General features: G+C 45.8%; 1 protein-coding gene across 4 annotated transcripts in view; it reads left to right on the top strand.

The window, feature by feature from the left end:
* LOC138567628 (uncharacterized) overlaps positions 1–15,674 on the top strand; it is a 534,099-nt gene that overhangs the window by 494,748 nt on the left and 23,677 nt on the right. For all 4 annotated transcript variants that reach the window (XM_069646054.1, XM_069646055.1, XM_069646056.1 and 1 more), the window contains one exon: positions 7,678–7,782. In XM_069646054.1, the coding sequence (XP_069502155.1) occupies positions 7,678–7,782 (105 nt within the window). The remainder of the gene's footprint in view (positions 1–7,677; positions 7,783–15,674) is intronic.

A 15,674-nucleotide genomic window follows, 5' to 3' on the forward strand; every position in this document is an offset into this window, starting at 1 on the left:
GCAGTGGTTTAATTTTAACTACCATGGTGTGCATTTACCGCGGGCTGCGTTTGCAGCTGCAGTAAACCACCCAAGGGTGCCATTTTTGTCAAAATGGTCCCGGTCTTCTTTTTTCGCCATTTCTTCTTGGAAAGGTCCTTCTTGAGATTTACTCTGCGCGGCAACCCAGTTTTAGTCCCTTTGTTCGCTTTGCCTTCGGCGGGATTCACGAGTGAAGCCCGCATCTGGCTCTAGGGTGTCTGGCGGGGGCAGGAAGCGAGAGAGGTGCCCGAAACTCCCTGTGCTTAGTCTCCTAGGAGACAGGCATGTACTCTTAGGTGATTGGTTGGCTGGCTGTCCGGCAAGGCCAGCCGCCCTGCTGGGTGACTGACAGCTAGGCTGGAATGAATGGGAGAAACCTGCATAAAAGGCGAGGCTTTTTGGCTTGGAAGGCAGAGTCGACCACTGGACGTGCAGCTCCTGGACCGTTGGTCGGCCTGGTGAAGCCCTGCTGCTGTGCTGGAACTCCAATTTCGTTTCGACTAGAGAAGCCCTGAAAGGGCGACTTCTCCCCTTGAGTTGGTGGGACCAATCAACTACAAAGTAAGCCACCTGGACATCCTCTCGGAGCTGGTTGAAATTCCACTGCAGTTGCTGCTGGAACCGAATAGCCAGGGAGTGGAACACCCGATTGTCTGTGTGCTGCTTTCAAACTGGCCAAGAGCTCCAGGAAGGTCCTACGGACTCGTAGGAGGCAGGACTGACCGAGCCCGAGCCCCCTCAAAAGAGTGCTGGACCCCAGATGCAAGGAAAGCCCATCTCGACAGCCAGGAACCGCAGTGTTGCCATTTGCGGTAAACGCGAGGAGCTGAAACACTGAAGTGCCACTTGTTTGTAGATTGCAGGTTGCGGTCGGTGACTGTCCCATTGTAGTGCAGGAGTCCCCAGAAGTCCCCCTTCTTGTCCCCACGACTGAGGCCCAGGAACACCAGGATCTGGAGAGCTGCACAGGAACAGAAGCCATCTGCTGCACTTTTCTTCAACCTAAAGGTACTGTTCAGTCTAAGAGAACTTACCTCTTGTTGTGTAACCTTACTTGTCCTTGTTGGAGACTTGTCTTGGTTACTCTGTAGACTTGCTGTCAGCTTCTTTACTTCACAAGCCTAATCAGCTTGTGGCCCTACTTTGATTTCTTCTTTCCTACAAAGACTTCTAAAACATTGTGCAAGACTTTTACTTACCTGCAAGAAGTGCTTCAGTTCCACTTGCCTTTTGCTAACTTAACATTGGCCAGCCTGGCTCCCTGAATGACTCTTCTCCCCTCTGCTTATGTGTTGTGTCTTCCTTCCAGGAAGGGATTAACTGACTTTGCATTGGGGGTGTTATATTGAAAGTACTTACCTGCTTAAGAATAATTGTGTGAATACTTGTCTTTTTCTGAAACTTCTTATCTTTGATACTCCTCTGTAGAGTTTTCTAAATGCAACAGAGATATGTAATAATGTCCCCAGCACCCGAACTATTGAAGTCACTTGAGGGTGTAGGTAGTGTCTGTGCGCCATCCCAAAAGGGTACTTACTGATTTAGAAATATTGAGAGTGTGTTTCTGGAGTGTATTTGTGTGTTACTATTATATGGCGCCCTTCTGAAAAAGGCTTACTCTAACAGACTGTTAAATAAATAATTGTTTAATCAAGAAACCTTGTGTAAGAGTTTATTTGAATACTTGCCTCTGTGAACCTCTGTGTAACTACCCTAAAGCTCATATTGACCTCTCTTGAGATACGCCTGGCTGCTCAACACGCTACCAACCTGTGTAGTACAGACTTATACCAAAGGTTGGGTTCCTATTGCCAGGAGGTCAGGGTTGTTGTAGTGCACCTTAAGGGTAATGCATACAGTCTGGCCTAACACCTCTTAATTGTGAGTCAAAACAAACAGTTGGTCTCATCAACCTGCATCTTCTTGTTTCGAGAATTCGGTGCACTCGTACATGTATATTTCCATAGTTCTGTCTACATGGGCACAATTGGATCCATCAGGTGACCTGAATTCCCTGGCGCATATTTGTTAAATCCAAATTAAGGTTTATGTCATTCAGTCATGGCCATCTTGACTGTCACTTAACAGAATAACAGACATCATTTGTTTTATTCAAAAACCTACTTCAATGTTCCATTTATTTAACATAAAAAGGGGGTGCGCCCACTGAGGCGTACACGCCGCAGTGGAAAAAGAGAGAGGGTGAGGAGGGTGCTGCAGAAAGCATAATGAGCCGTTGCAGTCTATATTAAAGGATTTTGAATTGGAACACTGTTAAAATTGGAGAAACTAAATGTAAGGAATAGCACAACTGAGTGTATACAGGCTGCATGTTTCTTTTCGGGTCTAAATAGAAAGCAATGTGGCCAAGTGATCATTTGAAACACTATACTGAAATAATTGTTGAATCTACAATCACCTTGTATTTGTTTAATATTTATATCGCGCACCAAACCCTGAGGTAGCTGGGCGCTTGAGAAACTTAGTGTTACATATATGAACATGCAGAAAGATACAATCAGGTGTGAAGACAATAAATACGTAGGACCCTGGTTACATATGGGACAGAGGAAGCCATGGATAACAGAGAAATGGTTACATGCATTCAGTCGATATCATACATATTCCATGAGCAACAGCAGGATAGCAGTAACTTAGTGGTGAGCCAATTTTTTATGCTGGCTTTGAAGGAGAGGACGGAAGGTTCCTGTCTGAGAGGGATGGGTGATGGAATTCCAACGTTTGGCTGCTTGGACCGGGAAGCTCCTCCGGCGGTTTTGAGATTGAACCTTGGTACCACCAGACTATGGTAAAGAGAAGATCTGGTGGTATGTGTAGGTTTGTGCATGCAGATTTTGTCTGACAAATATCTCGGGGCTGAATTTGTGAGGCATTTGTGCGTGATGGCCAGGGTACGTAGTGTGGTTCTATCACTGATGGGCAACCAGTTGGTGCTATTTCTGTGAGAGGATATGTGGCAGGATCTGGGGAGAATGAGTGCAGCTCTTAGTGAATTATTTTGGAGTACCTGGAGCCTATTTAGATTTTGTTCAGAAGTACAGAGGAGTAGTGTATTAAAGTAATCAAGTTTAGATAGAGCGAGAGCTCTAGCTAGCGTTAGACAACTGCTTGTGGAGAGATACGAGTTGCAACTTTAGATCAATTTGTTAGTATAAACTGTGGCGGACGCAACACTACTGACCTGTCTTTTAAGAGAAAGAGTTGAGTCAAGATAGACCCCCAATGTTTTTATCTCTTTGGAGACGTTAATCATGTTGCCGTCAATGACGAAAGAAGTGTATCTGGTGTCGAGTTTGTTCAGTCGTGCCTGTGTACCAACGATCATCAACTCGATCTTGTCATCATTGAGGCAGAGACTGTTGGTGGCCATCCATGCTTGGATTTCACTATAGATGTTATTTAACAATTTTGAGTCGTGGTCATAACAGCCAGAGAGGGGGATGAGGACTTGAGTGTCGTCTGCATAGTTGGTGTAGACGACACCCAGCTTGTCCAAGCGGTCAAAGAGTAGCTTTGTAAAAATATTGTATAATGTGGGAGACACACAGGAACCCTGAGGGATGCCGCACAGTATCAGAGTGGGATCAGCTGAGGCAGAAGGGGAGAAGAGTCTTGTAGTCCGGTTTGAGAGGAAGGATTTAATCCAGTTGGAAGCGGTTTTAAGGTGTTTGGTAAGAATTTGATGATCGACGAGGTCGAAGGCAGCGGAAAGGTCTAGAAGTAGGAGGACTGCTAGCTTGCCATTATCCTTTGCCTCGTCCATTTGGATCTTAAGATCTAGCAGAGCTGTCTCGGTTCCATGTCTGGGTCTGAATCCAGATTGTCTCAGTCCAAGGAGTTAATTATCCTCTAGGCGCTTCTGGATTTGCAGGTAGGCCACCCGATCCAGGATTTTTAGCACGAACGGGACGGTGGTGATGGGCCTGTAGTTAGTAGGGACATTAGGGTCGAGGTTGTTGTTTTTTAGTAACGGCATAACCCATGTTGATTCGGCGTATCTTTTGATGTTTCTGATGCTTTTTAATTCTGTGGTGAACCATTTATTAAGGTGGGCCAAGGGTTTGGCCTTCCTGAGTTTCAGAGGGGCAGCGGAGTCTAGTGCCGACTTAAGAGTATTGTTTAAGAGGTCTACCAAGTTAGAAGGGTCAAGCTTGCTAAATTTGTCCTCGTTGCGAATATCGCTGATGAGGGCTTGTAGCTCTCAATGGTGAATTTGCGACAGTTTCTGGAAAGTGATGGGGGTGCTAGTGTAGCTTTGGGAGGGGATGGTCCAGGGATGGAGACGAGTATGAGGTGGTGGTCTGACCATGCTACAGGTTCGTTCTTCATAATGGAGACAGGGCAGTTAAGGTCAGACACCCAATCCTGCATTCTGCCTTTGGCGTGGGTGGGTGATATGATTTTGTGTGCAAATCCCAAATTAGAAATAGTGTTGTCCACTGCTGAAGCGAGGTGATCGTTAGGGTCATGGAGTCCAAGATTCAGGTCTCTGAGAAGGATAGTTTGTGATCCCAGTTTGGTGTGGGAGGAGAGGAGATTTAGGAAGTCATCCTCAAAAGTGAGGGAGGGGCCAGGTGGCCGATAGATGAGGTGCAAGAGTATAGTTTGGGTGGAAGAGAGAGTAAGTTTCACTGAAAGGAGCTTGGCAGAGGGGAGACTGAAGGAGGGAATAGCTCTGAGGGCAAGGTGGGTTTTGGCAATGAAGGCCACTCCACCGCCTTTACCTGACGTCCTATCGGCTCTAATAATGGTGTAGCCTTCTGGTAAGGCTAGGGAGAGTGCTGGGCCTGCTGCAAGGTGTAACCAGGTTTCTGTAACAGCCAGGAAGTACAGGCTGTTTGCAATGATGAGATCCGCAATCTCTGAGGCATGGGTGACAGTGGATCTAGCATTGATAAGGGCTCCTTTGATATTAGGGGCTGGCGTGGTGCTAGTGTTAGGAGTGGGAGTAAGGGTCAGGGGGATAGGACAGTCTGTTTCTTTGCTAATATCAGGTTGGAGGTTTTTTGTTTTGGAGGTGTTTTTGTGTATTGGGAAGCGGGAGCCTTGTCTCTGGATTCTGATATGGACTGGGAGTGGGATGAGTGGTGTTTGTGGCGTAGCGAAGCAAAGTAACCATTCGAGAGGGGTGAGTGGGTCACTGGTTGCTGTGATGGGGTAGTGTACTGGAAGGACTGTGGTTAAGAGCAGGTAGTATAGATAGAGAGTAGGAAGGGGTGCCAGTCTAAACTAGTGGAAGGAATGAGGCCAGGGCGAGAGTGGCTCTGTGGAAGGAGGACATAATGGTGCTCGGAATAACAGGCTAAGGATAATGAGAAGAATAAGATGAAGGCACTGTAGGAAGGCTATCAACACACAGAGGGCACAAAGGGGCACAAGGAGAGCTGTAAGCTGTTCCAGTAGTCAGTGCAATGTGCACAAAGTATGCAGACGAGCTAGGCCAGCTATCAGCGGTAGGTAGATTCAATAGAGACAGTACAGTGGGCACCGTAGGCCATTTCAAATCAAAGCCATGGGCACAGTCGGCGAATACAAATAACAATGCAAAGGGAGCAAGGGGCTATTGCAAATAAGTGCAGTGGGCACAGTAGGCTAATTCAGTAAACAAAACAATAGGCACGATAGGCTAATTCTGTAGACAATACAGTGGGCACAAAGTATGCTAGGGGACTGGGCAAGCTATCAGTATTCGGAAGAATCAATAGAATCAGAAAGTAGTAGAGTGGGCACGGCAGGTAATTACAGATCAGAACAATGGGCACAGTGTGCTAATTCAATGAACAATGCGAACGGCACAGTAGGCTGATTCAAAAGCAAAGCAATGTGCACTGTGTGCTAATTCAATGAACAATGCGAACGGCACAGGAGGCTGATTCAAAAACAAAGCAATGGGCACAGTAAGCTAATTCCATAAGCAGTACAGTGGGCTAAGTGGGTGCACTGTTTGATCGTGAGCAGAACAAAAGGAGGGTTCCAGGCATGAATGCGTGGAAAGCAACAAAGGCCTATTTGTACAACATGTGCAACAGTATACAGATTTAGTTTGGGAGGGGCCGACAGAGTGCCATCCCTATGAATACACAATACGTATAGGGTGTGGCCAAGAAGGAGGTCTCGTGGTGCGGAGGCATCAGAAGTTTGTCTGCATCGTAATGAGCCCACTGTTACGGATGGAATGTGAGACAGAATTATGCAGGGGTCATATAACCTGCAATTGTCCAGGATTGTAGCAAGTGCAAAGTTTGCTGTACCTTACGGTCGTAGGTGGGGTTTTAGGGGAAGTGGGAGCGAGTCATCAGTGGTAGTAGCAACTATGCTTGGGCTTGTAACGGGTAGCATTCAAACGACAGAGGAGCGTAAGCTATATGGGGGAAATAAGCAGCGGAAATGTACTTACATTGGGTATTGGCAATGCATCGGGTACTACGACCTAGTAACCGGCGAAGACGTGCACCAACCAAGAAAATGGCCGCCGGGAAAGGGAAAATGGAGTCCGTTTTCTCTTTCCATGGCGGCCATCTGGATCGGACGCGCTGGGAAAACAAGTGTTCCCAGAGCGTCCGCTCCCAAAAATGGATCAAAACGAAGGTAAGTGGGGTTGGGAGGGCAGGAGTGGGGAGGTGAAAAGAGTTTACAAAAAAAAAAAATACATAAAAAAGGGAAGCCTCCAGCTGTGTGGAGGCTCGGAGTGGGGATGGCCCCGCTCCGAGTCTCCACACGGCAGGAGGCTGCCATCGTCCCCTGCCGGGGACCAAGCATAGAAGGTAAGTGGGGTGGGCAGGGCAGGGAGGAGGGAGGAAAGGGGAGGGAAAAAAAAGCCTTACCTCTGTCCCCTGTGGGGGGCGAAGGTAGCCTTTCAGCCTTGGGGAGGCCCGGAGCGGGGATGGCCCTGCTTCGAGCATCCTCATTGGCTGAGGGGCTGCCACGCCAGGAACAAAGGCCGTGGAATCCCAACAGAGGGATTCCCGGCCTGGTAATGACTCGGCGAGGGCCAATCAGAATGGCTCTTTCATTCTGATTGCGCCCTCTCCGGGTACTAATAAAGGATTCTGAATTGGAATACTGTTACAATTGGAGAAACTAAATGTAAGGAATAGCACAACTAAGTGTATACATGCCGCAGTTTTCTTTTCGGGTCTAAATAGAAAGCAATGTGGCTAAGTGATCATTTGAAACACTAAACTGAAAGAATTGTTGAATCTACAATCACCTTGTGCACATGATGCTTAGCTATTTGATTGTTCAAAAATTAGATTTTGTCCAATAGGATTTTTACTACCTAATGCTGACATCCCTTGGAAAAATGAGAAAGAGTTGCACTCATTTTTTAACGCTCATTCTACAGCAGAAAAATTGGAGAGCACTGCACCAACCCAAACTCTGGTAGGTTTAAGAGACCTCAAGATGTGGGGCGACTTAAGCCTCCTGCCATTTGCTACATTGAGAACTAAATTCTCTTCCTTATCTGCTTTATGCCGTCTTTACCCTGGTTCCTTGGGTCTTTATGATCCCTGCTTACCACTAATGGAACCATTCCTGCCATCTAGGTGGAAGGTCCTGGTGAATGGCCTGTACTAGCCAATCGTTTCACAAGTGTGAAGAACTTTTATACATATTTCAACTTTTGCATTTTAGGTATAACTAACTTTGAACGTGAGGAATTTTCATTCATCATAAAAGAAGACGAGGAAACAGACTGTCCTGACAACAAAACGAGAGGAACCATTATTAGTCCGAAAGGTGAGTTAACTTCAACTCATGCCAAACCTGGAAATGCATTTTGTCGCTGATATTAGTTCTCCCCCTTAGGAATTCCCTTAATTGTTGCATAGCCTTTCCTGAGCAAACGCACATTCTGTCACATGTGCTTCTAGTTTGTTGCCAAACTCCTAGGAGAGGCTTGGAGTCTGTTGAAAAACATGTCTTTTGGATCATACCTGCTCCACAGCAATTCTTTGAAGGACTTATGCATATTTTAGCAATGGATCTATGAGACAGTGATCAACTGACATCGAGAATGGTTGGTCACACACTTTCCTTGCATTTTGATCTGTCTTTGCAAAAGGCAGAGATGAATAATTGCATGTTTTGCAGGGAAGGGCTATGAAACCTACAATCCACTCTTTCCAGGCGCTTAACTCCATGCGTGCAGTGAATCAGCTGTGTGCCCTCCACTGCAGATCAGCATTTGAGACCGCTATTGGTGTCAGTGCCCACCACTGCAGGAATGAGCACCACTGTTCCTCCATTGATTTTCACAGATTGTGTTAGAAATTTGCAGGTGTGCTTCAAACAGATTTGTCAAATATTTGGCTTCACAGGTCTAGCAACAGAATGATTCTGCATGGGTGCTGGAACCCTGCATTGCTTTCTAATTATTTGCATCACTAGAATAGGTGATGCCTTAATTTGATCCATTTGCAAGGTAACTAAAACTGTCAAGCTCTTCACAACAGTTGATGCTACAAAAAATATAGTTTGAAAATACATGACCGCTATAGTTTCTGAAATGTATAAAGATCAAGATTGAAAGACGGACTTTGCAAAGTCAACAGCTGCATTTTTATTTGCACCAAGCACTAACCCAACAACAATTTATTTTTGCATTTATCCTAATTATACAGGTTTGAGTTTTGATACCTATTATTGTACTAACTGAAAATAGTATGCTACAATGGTATAAGGTTTTGGCCCTCGGTAATGGCACCGGTGCTGGTAATCCCTTTGCGCCCTATTCCGAGGTCCCTTTGCGGGTCCTGCCCTTAACGCCTGGTTTTACCAAGCGTTAAGGACGGGACCCGCAAAGGGATACCGGGGTCAATAATGGTACCGCAATTTGCGGTACCGTTATTGACACCTTCCCATTGAGTCCTATGGGGGCTCAAATGGGAATGGGGAATGGCTTTACAAATGGGGAATTACCGGTCCCGCCAAGGTCGGACTGGACCGGTAAGTCCCCATACCACCAAGTTAGTGGCGGTACCGGTATTGGTGCTAGTCATGGCGCTAATGGCGCCATGACTAGCACCAACCTCGGAATGAGGGCCATTAACTTTCGAAGTCACAAAGACCTTCAGCACATTGTAAAAAGCAAAATGGAGGGGAGACAAACCATTCTGAGGGTTTTACAGGAAAAGAATGCAGTGCTGTGATAGTCTTATCTAACAGTTGTACAACTATTCTACAGAATCATTAGTTTGCAGATGGAGCAGTTAGAAATATCGCACTGCTTAAAAAGATAATTGCATTTGTGTAGTTCAAGCAGTACAGTCTTTTGTGCGCTTCCACACATGTGAAAAAAACACTTTTGAAAAAGGAGCCTAATAAATTTGAAAATATGTATGTTTCTGTCCATGATTAAAATGTCTGAGTGCTGGGTTTAAAAAAGCAGGAGGACACATGCATTGTAGTGTATTCATTTCACAAGTACAATTGCACTCTGGCATTCTTCAATTACTTCTTCACTATGTCTTATGATACATTACTTTATATCAAGAACAAAAGCACATTTTGTTTACAGAAACAGACAAAAAGGCATGTTGCCCCTTTTTTCACTGTTCGCAGTGCAGTAATAAAAGGATCAGAGATTCAACATCCAACCCCAGTAGAAAAGATTACATTTAATAATTTAGCTACTGGCAATAGTGAGCTTATTGCAAGAAGCCACAAATTGTGAACATTCGATTTTCAGAACACACAAATAATGTAAGCATTAAACAAGTGGGTGCAACTTTGCCAAACCACTTGGTTGAATTGGACCACAGCCCGACATCAATATGATTTTTGGTGTTGGAAAAATTACCAAAAACAAAAAGGGTTTTGGAGGGTGAGAGGGGAGGGGAGCGGGAGGGCGTTTTTTTTTTTTCTTTTCATCCTGTTACGTTCATAGGATACTGTTTGGTTGTTGAGTTGTGTTTAATTTGTATCCCTTGACAAATTCCAATAAAAAGTACTTGTAAAAAAAACAAAAAGGGGAGACCATCAAAGAATTTCAAACAAAGTGATGTGTATTGATTGGGTACAACAAAAAGCCAATTTGCAATTGTCTTAACTATTATTTTGATCTTTCATTTTATTTATGAGATCAGTGCTGTCATTCTTACCTCTGGTGCCCTGCAGGAGTGCCTGGTCCGGTATGTACCGATGTGTAGCCCCCTCGCTGGCTGCCTTCACCCTGACGCTCACCCCAGCCCCTCCTTGCCCCACTGGTTGACTGGGGGTTAACTCCCAGGGGATCGTGAGGTTGGGAGGGACCTGGGTGGTTTCGGGTCTTTTGGGATGTTTCGTTCTGGGTCAGGAGGACCTAAAGGTAAGTACAGGGTAAGTATAAGCGCAGGGCCTTCCCTCCTGCCCCTCCCCTTCAGAGCCTGGTTTGGCCGGCTGGCGCGAATCGAGCGCTGCTCACTGTAATGTTTGCGACTACGGTTGCGGTCCTGAGGTACGCATCGGCCTCCAGTTACTTCACTAAAGGTGCGTGGTCCAGGCCGGCTGTGACACACAGGATACGACGGTGCACAGGTACATTTTCACAATGTCTTTGTCTTTCTTCTTCACAGGAGCTGAACGACTGAAGGCCGACAATGCAAGGAGATGCTGAAGGAACAGAGCTGGACTCAAGGCGCAGGTGAGCACACTAGTCACTGGGGCGGGGGGGGGGCGGTTGAAGAACAGAATGGGATCTCTCACACTGTTGCTTTGCTTTTCAGGTCCTTGGATACTATGGGAATGACAACAGTCAGAGAAGCGAGGAAGAACCAAGTTGAGCAGATGATAAAGAACCAATGTCCAAGGCGAGCAGGCGATGAAGAACCAATGCCCAAGATGAGTAGTCGATGAAGAACCAATCTCCAAGATGAGCAGGCGATGAAGAACCAATGTCCAAGATGAGCAGCCCCACCAGTCGATTCTGGGTGCCATTCGGAAAAAAAACAAAAAAAAACAAATGCAGAGACATAGTCTTTATGCAGGGGCGTAGATCCTCATTAAGATGAGTTTCTCTTCAGGTGAGTTTCCACTGCTTCCCATCTATGTAAAGTCGTTTGCAGATATACTGAGTGCAGGAGCAGTAAGCGAAACACTGCTCTCGCAAGAGCAGAAGAAACGCTAAGCACAGTTTGCAGTCAGGGCGTGGTTTTATAGCCTTGGGCCACGCCCTGTCGGCATTAGACTGCCAGGGGCGTTGGCTCCTCACACGTGCTGGGCGTTACCTCTCCCGTGGTAGGCGCGCAGGTTCAGATTGCGGCCTTATTCCATCCTACACGCTTACGCCAGCCAGCCTCCATACCTGTCTACCACCTCCCTACACTATCATGGGGGAAAACACCTCTCCCCTGGGCCTTACCGCGCTGGGTCCGTAATGGGATCGTGACAAGTGTACTGTTATAGTGAATACGTTATTGTAGAATACCAGCATGAGAATGAGATGCAAATAAAAATAGACAAAAGACTAATATGGAAGGGGGGGCCGCAGGCGACGAGAGGGAGAGTTTGATAAAAGGGGGAAGGGGTGGTGCAGACAATCCGGAAGGCTCGAGGGGAGAAGGATCTTGCAATATGAAGCGAAGTATAGTTAACCTCTGCAAGGGGAGTGCCCCAGGTGATTACTGGGATCAGGGCCTCTGGGTCTTTCCCGAACTATTGCCATTATGCGAGGTACAAGGCAAGGGTGTCCCCCTCTCTCCATTATTGTATGCAATATATCTGATGCCCCTGCTTGAGAGGCTCTTGTGTAATGAGGAAATGGGGGGCATACCATTTGGAGGAGAGGAGCATAAGGTTATCGCTTTTGCAGATGATATGTTGGTAGCGCTGACGGAACCAGAGACGTCAATACCGGCATTGTCTCCAGAGTTGGGTATGGTGGGAAAGATTTCGGGTCTTACGGTTAAAGGAATAGTACGCTCAAAACTGTTATTGTCCCGATCGTTCGGGCAAGTCGTTATAAGCATACGTTGATCGATTGTAAAATAAATTCCTATGCATCTAACCTTGGTTTTCCGCACTTTTACACATATTCGAAATCAAGGAGTCGGGCCCGGCCATCTTGTGATAATCTTATCCGTAGATCGAACGGCCTAGATTCAAGTGCCCCTGCGGCACTAAATCATATCACCCGCCCCTGAAGCTGACATCACTATTCCTAGCAATATTCTCCACCTATTTCCATGACGTTAGTGGGCAGCGTAGACAAACGCGCCCAGTCATGAACTACGTCTTAACGTCAGTTGACGCAGAACCCAGAATATCAACACACACATCCTCTCACAGCACAGCGCATCCCAAATCGGATTACAAAAAACTATTTTTAAAGGAAACATCAATACTCTGCAATTTATAATGTGCTTTTATTTCAGAAAAAACGCTCTGAGAACATCCGCTAATTTTGATTAGTGCCATAAAAACATCAAAGATCCCCTAAACTGAAATGCACTTTGCCTTATTCTTCCTAAATATTTCCACTGAGAGCAAGTGCTGAGGCATTGGGGTAAAGGGAGAGGCATGAAAGGGGTAGTCTTATACCAGATACTTTCTTCTGTAGCCTACACAATAGGATCAAGAAAGCTAATTCTAATTATTAGTTTAGTTCTCCATTACTAATTCATAATTCTCTTACTCCTCAATTCAGATGTCTTTTTCATAAGGAAATGATGACTTCCAGTGTATTGCTGCTTGGAAAGGATGCCTCTATAGTTTTGTCAGTGTGAACAGTAGATTATACACTCATTTAGATACTTGGAAATGCATGGCCTTTAGGAACTTGTCCCTAAACAAGAAGTGAAATGTTGCTTTTCAGTTTACTCTGGATTTTCAAATTATGTAAAATTTGCCGTTGTACATTTTACAGCATGCAGCCTTATTCTTAAGCCTCTTCTTTCATTTATTATATATATTGAAGAAGAATATGGTGTAATTTGAAACATACATGACTTACAAAGCAGGCAATGACCAAGAGCCGAGGGAAAGGTGCCTTTACATAAGATAATTTCTTCATTGCATTGCACATACCAGGTGATGAAGGGTTAAGAGTGGGAACATAAGACAGGGATTGGAGACAAAACAATGTTTTTCACTTTGACAGCCTAAACCCGGTATTTACCCATTTACAGATTATAGGATTATAGGATTGTCCACAGGGCTGAATGCAGGGGAGGGGGTCAGGTGGTTAGTGTGGATAGGAGGGTGGAAGGATTTCAGGGTGTCTTCCATCACGAGCAGGCTCGTTTTGAGCTATGTTTTGGAGAGTTTGTATAACTTTGGTAGGCCCGGAGTTGGGTGGAAGAGGAGGGGGAGGTCATTCCATTGGAGTGGGGCAATTGCATGAGGGCATCGGATAGATATGTTGTGCGGAGACGAGGGGCAGAAAGTTGAAGACGGTGTGAACAGTAAGATGCAGTCAAGTGTAATGAGGCGAAAGACCCATGGATGGATGGATTTACATACTAGTATCCAAAATTTAAAGAGCAATTCTTTGTGGAGAGCTGTTGAGCATGGCGGCGGTAGGTGCAGGAGGATCTGGGTAGGTTGAAAAGGGTGCATGTCATAAAGTTAAGGACTTTGTCCGAAAATACAGTAGGGAAGGAGTCCCCTCCTACACAAAGAGGAACTTGGGAGCGTACACATGAAACTACAGAGTGGTTGTTCCTGTCGGCCTATATTTAGAAAAACCTAAGGCATTTATTCAATTTGAACAGTCAATCAATGAAGCAGAATTTAATGGCAAGGTTATGCGGGCCGTCAAGGGATCATTCCTTCCTTAACAGAGAATACCTCTCAAAAACAGATCATAAGGCAGATTCTGCTTTTGTACACAAATAATGTTATCGTATGTCTTCTAGAGAGCAAATCACAAAGCATAGCCTGGAATGGAAATATAACAGACAAGAAAAGGAGACAAACAAAAAGATATCAAAAACACATGGATCACATTCAATATATACAATAGGTCATAAATAACACATGTAGATCACAATCAATAATGGGTGCATGTGCCCAAATGAATCTGAGGCAAACACAAAATCAGCAGAAAGATAGCAGACTCATTTAACATGGTCACAGAGTCAGTAGAAACAAGTCAAACTCATTGTTAAGGCCGATGTAGACATGGTACTATGTTTTGGCGGGTAATAAATCTAACACCTCCTTCAGGGCCAATAACCCTGTGGAGGACAGATAAAAGCGTGGTGTGTAAAAACCATCTGTTCTACAAGAAGGTGACTTAATTCATACATTAATATTGCTAGATTGCACAAACGGGGCATGGGGCTTAGCTCACCATAGTACAAGCATACTGGGTGCTTTAACTGTAGGCAAGTTGGGCTGTCCTCTCTTGGTAGTATCCTGTTCTCAAGTTAGTCTGTATGTATATAATAAGACTGGTTTTAGATGTCCAACATAGCCAAACTACTTATTCTTTTTGTAGAATTGTTATAAAAAAGGCAATAACATACCTTTCATTTTCCGGGAAAACTACATGCCTATTTGTGACGCATATTCATCTTGTCACAGTCAGCCATGGACGAAATCTAATGGGATTCTCTAATGTGAAAATGGCTGATGTTACGAATGATGTCTGGAAAAATAAATACAACACAAAGGTATGGGCCTCCAACTCCCCAGCTGTCCTCATCCTTCTCGGTCTCTCCTCTGCCTTTGACACAGTCAACCATTCCATCCTCATACAAAGCCTCCACGATACCCTTGGTATCTCGGAATGGGCATTGGGCTGACTGACATCCTTCCTAACTGACTGCTCTTCCCAAGTCATCCTGGCCACACCTTCTCCATCTGTGGTGTCCCCCAGGGTTCTATCCTCTCCCCTTGGCTCTTTAACATCTACCTTGCTCAGTTTGCACGCCTCATCTCCTCCAACTTTCAGTGTTACGCAGACGACGCACAGCTTTCAAACTTCCTGCTGACCCTCTTGCACCCTCTATCATCCCTGACTGCCTTTCTGCCATCAAGCCCGGGTGCACCTCCAACGATCTCTGCCTCAATGCCTGTAAAACTGAGATCCTGCCCATCGGCTTCCCTGCTCCCTCCTTTCCTTCACTCTGGCCTTCCTCCTTGAGGTCTCCTCCCTGATCCTTCTTCTGAAGCCAGAAACCTTGGAGTCCTCTTCGACTCCTTTCTCCAAGTAATTCTCCCTTTTCTCACTTTCCCCAGAGGCTCAATGTTACCTAAGACCCGGTTCTCTCTAGGCCCGACTATTGCAACAGTCTCCTCCTGAATCTACCTTCTTCCACTCTGCGACCCCCTCCAGACCCCCCCCGCTAATCCAGAATCGAGCAGAAAGACTTATCCTTGACCTCAAGCCCAGGGACTGCATCTCTCCTGCCCTAAAAAGTCTTCACTGGCTCCCGGTTGCTGCACAGATTACATCCAAATCCCTCTGCATCATCCACAAGGCTGGAGCCTTGAGCAGGACTTTCTTAAATTCCGGAAGCTCCTCAAGACTTTCCTCTTTACCGCCTCCTTCCCTTCTCTTCTCTGCTAACCCCACAGTTGCTGTGATTGGTGGTCTTGGCGGGGCCCCTGATCTCCCACACCCAATCGTCCCAGCTCCTGTCTCTCCTCAGCACTTGCCTTGGCACTCCCTCCACCTTTGAGGTCCGCACTTACCCCTAACGTGGCTC

Source organism: Ambystoma mexicanum, chromosome 2p, assembly GCF_040938575.1.
Source record: "Ambystoma mexicanum isolate Mex_15411 chromosome 2p, UKY_AmexF1_1, whole genome shotgun sequence".
NCBI lineage: Eukaryota > Metazoa > Chordata > Amphibia > Caudata > Ambystomatidae > Ambystoma > Ambystoma mexicanum.